This window comes from Carlito syrichta, unplaced genomic scaffold, assembly GCF_000164805.1.
Source record: "Carlito syrichta isolate Samal-C Ts95f unplaced genomic scaffold, Tarsius_syrichta-2.0.1 Scaffold130732, whole genome shotgun sequence".
NCBI lineage: Eukaryota > Metazoa > Chordata > Mammalia > Primates > Tarsiidae > Carlito > Carlito syrichta.
Genome location: NW_007074828.1, coordinates 97,928 through 105,326, shown reverse-complemented (window position 1 = coordinate 105,326; position 7,399 = coordinate 97,928). Strand labels below are relative to the sequence as shown.

At 59.9% G+C, this 7,399-nt stretch overlaps 1 protein-coding gene across 1 annotated transcript in view; it reads left to right on the top strand.

Annotated features, from left to right (window-relative positions):
• Positions 1 to 1,632: 1,632 nt before the first annotated feature.
• GPSM1 (G protein signaling modulator 1) overlaps positions 1,633 to 7,399 on the top strand; it is a 25,059-nt gene continuing 19,292 nt past the window's right edge. The window contains exons 1-6 of the mRNA XM_021708122.1: positions 1,633 to 1,863; positions 2,648 to 2,783; positions 3,816 to 3,958; positions 4,281 to 4,404; positions 4,929 to 5,044; positions 5,602 to 5,757. Of these exons, the coding sequence (XP_021563797.1) occupies positions 1,643 to 1,863; positions 2,648 to 2,783; positions 3,816 to 3,958; positions 4,281 to 4,404; positions 4,929 to 5,044; positions 5,602 to 5,757 (896 nt within the window). The 5' untranslated portion in view covers positions 1,633 to 1,642. The remainder of the gene's footprint in view (positions 1,864 to 2,647; positions 2,784 to 3,815; positions 3,959 to 4,280; positions 4,405 to 4,928; positions 5,045 to 5,601; positions 5,758 to 7,399) is intronic.

Below are 7,399 nucleotides of genomic sequence, written 5' to 3'. Positions count from 1 at the left end.
CAATCCACTCACCTCAGCCTCCCAAAGGCGTGGGATTACAGGCTGAGCCACCAAGCCCGGCTTAACTCTTGTTTTTTAAAAGGAATAATGTTGTTTCCCCCCACCCCAGTCAATACTGATCACTGCCCAATTCTAGCATCACAGAAGAGGGGCCTTGGGTGCCACAGGAGCCTTTGATGTGGACGTTTTAAATTACTTTGTAGGTTTCCCACAAGCTCTGATCTTATCCAGAAGCAATGGAAAGAAAACAGGCGTGCCAGGGCCAGCCTTCTTGTGACCAAGGCTGAGCCCCTGACTGGCAGGGTCCTTTTCCTGGCTCTCTCCTCCTCCTGCCACCTCCTCTCATGCTCCACCCTCAGGGCACCCTGGAGATGGGAGCTTACCTTGCTCAACTGGCCATCCCATGGCATCTGTTTGCTGCACTCCCCCACCACTAACAGCCCTCCACCCCTGGGCAAGGCAACATCCTGGGGCCCACATGACCCCTCAGACCAGGAAAGAGGACACCCTAACTCCCAGGGTGAAGTGTCTAAATCCCAGACCCTGAAGCAGGGAGGGACAGGGCCTGGCAGCCTGCCTGAGTGACCGCCCCACCATGTGCAACCCTCTGACAGCTGTGTCCCAAGGGCAGCTTCCCCAAGGGCTCGGGGTCCCTCAGTGAGCAGGGCCCAGGTTGGCAGCTGGAGTACAGGGACCTCAGAAGTGTGTGCAGAGCCCAAGGAGAAGAGGCTTCAGAAGCCCCTACCCTAAGATGGCGATGAGGAGCCAGCACCGCCTCCTGCAAGGGTGCTGGTGTTCACAGGCGGCTGAGCACCATTCACGGGCAGCAATCTGGAGTGACTTTGAGAGGACCTGAGTTCATTCTGGGATATAGGTCCATCCACTTCCTCCCCCCAGAAGTGCCGGGGGGGGGGCTTCATGGCAGGAACAGCTGGTTCTCAGACCAGTCCTAGCCAGCGGCTGTGTGGGGAGGGGGCCCAGGGGGAGGAGTTTGGGCTGGTTAATCCTCAGCCAGATGCATCCCCACCTCCCCACCATGTCTCCCGGAGACCGGCTGAGCCCCAGCCCCGGCTTAGAGCTTGGAGGGTGAGGTCCTGCCCTGGGATGCAGGAGGCGGAGAGGCTGAGATCAGATCCCCACAGGTGGCCTTCTCCAGCTCATCTACCTTTCTGGAGCTGCAGTCATCCTCCGTGGGAGCTGGGGGGCCTGTCCCAGGTGGCTGCAGCTGCTTGGGGGATGGTGGGCGGCATCTGGTCTCAAGCCTTTATGGCGGGGAGCGGGGGAGGGGGGAGGCAGGGTGTGGAGACTGCTCCCACTCCCTGGAGCTTGGCCAAGGTCACATGCCGGCCACCGTGGGATGGATGGAACTATATCCCAGAAGAGTGGGATATAGTTCCATCCACTGGCCACAAACTCATGGTGTGCTCCTAAGCTGGGTAGTGCCAGGTGCAGGCAGAGGGTCCGGCCAAGTGAGGTTTGCCACCTGGGGAGCCCCTGGGCCCCGCCCCTGCTCTGGGCCTGTGTCCCAAAGAGGTATAAGCACACCTCAGGGTGGCATCTGCTGTGAGACCAGGGAGGCGTCTAGGCCCCTGGGGTTGACCTGGCAAGGCAAGGGCTGTGATGTGCCCTCTCTCCATGCAGGATGGAGGCGTCATGCCTGGAGCTGGCCCTGGAGGGCGAGCGGCTATGCAAGGCTGGTGACTTCAAAGCAGGCGTGGCCTTCTTCGAGGCTGCCGTGCAGGTGGGCACAGAGGACCTGAAGACACTGAGCGCCATCTACAGCCAACTGGGTAATGCCTACTTCTACCTGAAGGAGTATGCGCGTGCCCTGGAGTACCACAAGCACGACCTTCTGCTGGCACGGTGAGTGGCGTGGCGTGGGCAGCTCACCTGCCCAACGGGGCTGGGCTGGCCAGTGGCCCTGGTGGCCAGTTGACCACTGCCCACTCTTGGGGAAGAGGGAGGAGACTCCGACTATTTGAGAACAACGCTGGGCTCTCAGGGTCCAAGGGAACCCAGTGGGGCACTCCTGACCTGGAGGGGGTGGGGATTCAGGAACCCAGGAGGCCGGGTTGAGGCAGAGACACATGTGAGTGGGTGTGCTTGTCTGTGTGGGGAGCCTGGGGTTGACCCAATGTTCTGAGTGTGAGAGCACACGAAGGTCTGCGTGTGTGTACAAGAGTCAGTCTGTGCATTGCCATGTGTCTGGGTGCCAGTTTGGGACTCATGTCTGTGTCTTTATCATAAAGTTAATTCTCCACCAGCAGGCTCCCTCGACTTCTTCCCAGATCTTAAGAGCTGCAGGCCTCAGGCCTGCTGTCCCCCCAAGCCCAGACCAGGCCCTAAAGTCCCATGTGTGGCTCACAGCACCTCCACAGGCTACGTGGGGGTAGGCAGGGTCCTGTCCCCACACCTGGCCTGGCAGATGCCCTGATCCTGAGTTGGGCACCCCTCTAGAGCTGCCCTCAGAGCCTTGCCTGACCAGACTGTGGCACCCTGGTCAGCATCGCCTTGGTGAATGCAGGCTCTGGTCAGCCCCAGGCCAGTTCCCCAGGCCCAGACCTCCCTGCCCCACGTGAAGCCTCACCAGGGGGCCCAGGGGCCCAGACAGTCCTCAGCCGAGCCCCCTCTCTTCCCTGTCCTCCAGGACCATCGGTGACCGCATGGGGGAGGCCAAGGCCAGTGGAAATCTGGGCAACACCCTGAAGGTTCTGGGTCGATTTGATGAGGCAGTTGTCTGCTGCCAGCGGCACCTGGACATCGCCCAGGAGCAGGGGGACAAGGTAGGTGGGTGGTCCCTGGGCTACCTGCCCCTCCCACCCTAGCCTTGCAGCCCACGTCCCCATCCTGGGTATGGGCAGGCAGGTGACACACACTCATCTGTTCCCCCATGAGAGGGAAAACAGGGAGATAGTCCCCTGACACCAAGTGACTTGGGAGAAGAGGGGACTCCTCAGAAATGGGGGCGCCTCTAGCCCATGCCAGTGCCACAGGCCTGAGACCGTATGCCCCAAGCTGGTGTCCCTTGTGCCCCATCTTCCACATCAGTTCTGCTCCCCCTTCGCTGACCTCCCCCCAAGTCTGTCAACACCCTCAGTCACTCTTTGCGGGGCCCAGAAGGACACAGAAGGTGGCTCTGGGAGGAGGCCTGGATAGGAGGCAGAGGTGAAGGTAGGAGCTAGAGCCGCTGCAGGCCTGCCTCATGCCAAATGCTCGACAGCCCTTTGCTGACCTCGCTCTGTAACCCTGTGAGATAAGCATCCCTGCTTCCCTGTACAGACAAGGAAACTGAGGCTGCAGGAGTGATGTGACATGCCCCAAGTCACACGGCTGGAGTGGGTCTAAGAGGCTGGAAGCTCCAGGGTATGGCCTTGAGCTCGGCCTTGGACATCAGAGAAGGACAGAGCTGAGGGCCTGGCAGAGGAGGGAGTGTGGCCAGGAGTTGCGGTAGTCAAGCCTTCTCTGAGTCCCCATCCTCAGGGCCCTGGGTCCCCTTCCCCACTTGCCGACTCCCCTCGCCCCCACTCGCACCTGTCAGGGACTGGTGGGACCTGACCAAAGCCCAAGCCTCAGAGTTTGAGGGCACAGCAGCTGAAGGAACCCTTCCCAAAGCTGGGGCAGGGGCCTTAGGTACCAGGCAGGACAGTGAGCTGGGACACTGACCTGTATGGGACCTGACATCAAGCCCTGAGCCTCAGAGCTCAAGGGCACGGGAGCTGGGAACCCTTTCCAAGGCCAGGGCACAGCAGCAGGCACTGGCTCTGCACATACCTCGGAGGCTGTGGAGGGCGCACCTCACATGCTGCCACCTGCAGGTTGGAGAGGCCAGGGCCCTCTACAACATTGGCAACGTGTACCACGCCAAGGGCAAGCAGCTGTCCTGGAACGCGGCGCAGGACCCCGGGCACCTGCCACCCGACGTCCGAGAGACACTGAGCAGGGCCTCCGAGTTCTATGAGTAAGTGGAGCTTATCTGCACCCCTGCATCTACAGACGCTTCTGAGCCACTGAGTGCTGGGGACCAGGCACAGCCCCAAGCACGGACCTCCACCCTAGCCTTGCACCTCCCAGAATGTCTGGCAGCTAGGCTGGCCCGGCTCCCCTTCCCCACCTGCTGACGCCCCTCCCCATACCTGCACCTGGCAGAACTGACCAAGCCCAAGGGCCCTGGAACTGAAGGAGCCCGTCCCAGGGTGCCCTCTTTCCAGGGCATCTTCTGGCCTGGAGTGGGAGGGCATGTGGGCAGGAAGGGACACGGCTCAGATGCACTTGACCCCCAGGAGGAACCTGTCCCTGGTGAAGGAGCTGGGTGACAGGGCGGCACAGGGCAGGGCCTACGGCAACCTGGGGAACACCCACTATCTGCTGGGGAACTTCACGGAGGCCACTACCTTCCACAAGGAGGTGAGTGGTTGGCAGGATGGTGGGTGGGGGGAAGGGGTGGTGGTCTGGTAGGGGATGGGGAGGGGAAGGCGGGCAGCAGGATGGGGGAGGGGTGGGGAGGGGTAGGGTAGCTGGATGGGGGGAGGATGAGGAGGGTGTTGGGACAGTGGGATAGGAGGCGAGGCAGCAGGATGAGGGTAAAGGGGGTGGGGCGGTGAGACAGGGACGGGGTGGGGGACATGGCAGGCGGCCAGGTGGTGGGGGAGGGCCACTGTAGTAACAGGGCTGGGCTGCACAAGTGCCCACCTGGCCTGGGATGACCAGCCCCCTGACTTTCCGAAATCAGGGCTAGGTGGTGTGGCTTGGCAGCAGGGGCATCCCACCCACCCCTGGTCTCACCTGCCCTGGGCCTTGTGGCTCCTGGCTACTCCCCCAGACACATGGACACCCATCCGGCCACCCTGAGCAGAGAGGCAGCACCTGCCCATCTGTGCCGGGTCCCAGGGCTGCCCCCTGACCGCCTGGCCTCGGTCCTATCTTTGCAGCGCCTGGCCATTGCTAAGGAGTTTGGGGACAAGGCGGCCGAGAGGAGGGCCTACAGCAACCTGGGGAACGCCCACATCTTCCTGGGGCGCTTTGACGTGGCTGCTGAGTACTACAAGTAGGCAGGCCCCCACCTGAGCCCTGGGGAGAGGGAGGGCCGTGGGAGCTGGATGCCAGACACTGGAGGTGGGGGGTCTTATTGTCTAGCCTTTCCAGCAGCTAGGTGAGGGGTTCTGGACTGCCCCGGGAAGGGCAGATGGACAAGGCTTGTAGGGTCCCGACTTGTGCAGGACTCTGAGCCATTTGCCTCTGGGACTGAGCCAGAGAGCATGGCTGCCAGGTGGAGCCTGGCCTGTAAGCATCGAGTCCTGTACCCAACCCCAAACACCCCATCTCAGGGCTGGATAGTGAGCACAGCCAGCCTGGTTCCCTGTGGAGGAGCAGCGGCTCAGGGTGGTCAGGTTATTTGCTGGAACTTGTGTCAGTCTGGGGCCAACAGCCAGACATGGTCGCTGTCAGAGGATGTGGACCCAGTAGGACCCCCTCAAGACCCCAGTGGGCTCCTAGGACTGGGGACTAGCGAGCTGACTTCTTCCTTCTACCCCTCGCCTGGCCCCAGGAGAGAGGGACTCCAGAACCTCCTCCTGGAGTGCTGACCCTACCCCCTCTGTGCAGGAAGACGCTGCAGCTGTCCCGGCAGCTCCGGGACCAGGTGGTGGAGGCACAGGCCTGCTACAGCCTGGGCAACACGTACACGCTGCTGCAGGACTACGAGCGTGCAGCCGAGTACCACCTGCGGCACCTGCTCATCGCCCAGGAGCTGGCTGACAGGTGCATGGGTGGGGACTCGGGTGGGAGACCCAGCCCACTGGGCTGAGTTACAGGGGCCCAGGTGAGATGGCAGAGCCCTCCTCTGCCACTAGCCACAGTGTGACCCGGGCAGGGCCACACCTGCCTACATGAGGACTAAGCCAGACAACCCTTGGCACAACCTGGTGGGGGCTCACCCTCCCTGTCGAATGGTCCACTGCCCGTTAACTTCCCCCTTGTGTTTATGTAAATATCGATCTCTGGAGACAGACAGACAGGCTGACCGTAGGTTCCTAACATAGTCCTACACACAGGGTTGGAGTGGATACTGGCTGGGACAAGAGGTCTCAGAGATACAGGCCTGTGGCCTCTCATGGGCATCAGAGAGGAAGCCGCCCTGCCTGGAGGCTTAAAAGTGGTCTGGGGTTTGCCTTTGTAGGGTGGTGATGAAAATGTTTTGGGGTCACGTGCCGTGGCTCATACTTATAATCCCAGCACTTTGGGAGGCCCAGGTGGGAGGATCACTTGAACCCAGGAGTTTGAGACCAGCCTGAGCAACAGAGTGAGACCTTATCTCTACAAAAAATTAAAAAATCGGGGAGGCTAAGGTCGGAGGATCATTTGCACTCAGGAGTTCGAGGCTGCAGTAAGCTAAGATCAATCTGGGTGAGAGTGAGACCCTGACTCAAAAAAAAAAAAAGAAAAGAAAAAATTGTTTTGGAACTAGATAGACGTGGTGGTCACACGACAGTGTGAATGTACTAAATGCCACTGAACTGTCCACTTGAAAACAGTAAATTTACATTAGGAGCATTTCCTTTCAATTTAAAAATAAATGGCCCGACTGGGGATGGTGGCTCACCCATGTAATCCCAGCACTTTGGGAGGCCAAGGTGGGAGGATCGCCTGAGCCCAGGAGTTCAAGACCAGCCTGGGCAACATAATGAGACCTAGTCTCTACAAAAAAAAATAAAAAATTAGCTGGGCTCGATGGCTCACCCTGTAATCCTGTGCCTTTGGGAGGCTGTGGTGAGTGGATTGCCTGAGCCCGCGGGTTCGACACCCGCCTGGGCAACTTGGCGAGACCTCATCTCTACAATAAATAAAAAAATCAGCCGGGCGTGGTAGCGCGCGCCTGTAGTTCCAGCTCCTTGGAAGGCTGAGACGGAAGGATCGCCGGAGCCCAGCAGGTCGAGGCTGCGGTGGCCGGGAGTGGCCGCTGCACTCCAGTCTGGGCAACAGAGTGAGACTCCAACTCAAAAAAAAAATTAGCCAGGCATAGTGGTGTGTACCTGTAGTCGCAGCTACTCAGGACACTGAGATGGGAGGATCTCCTGAGCCCAGGAAATTAAGGCTACGGTGAGCCACGTTCATGCCACTGCTCTCCAGCCTGGGCAACAGAGCGAGACGCTGTCTCAAAAAAAAATGGCCTGAGGAAGTTGGGGGTGGGAGTGGCTCCCTCCAAGGGTGGAGGGAGCTTCATCAGCCACTAGGGGGCGAGCGAGGTCAGGAGCAGAGACCTCCGTAGCCTGAGCACCCAGACCTGCCCGGAGGGGCTAGAGAAGCCAATTCCAAAGCAGAGCTGGTCACAACAGTCTCTTTCACATGCCTAGAGGTTCATTGTGCTAGTGCTTTTTCTTTCTCTTTTTTTTTTTTTTTTTTT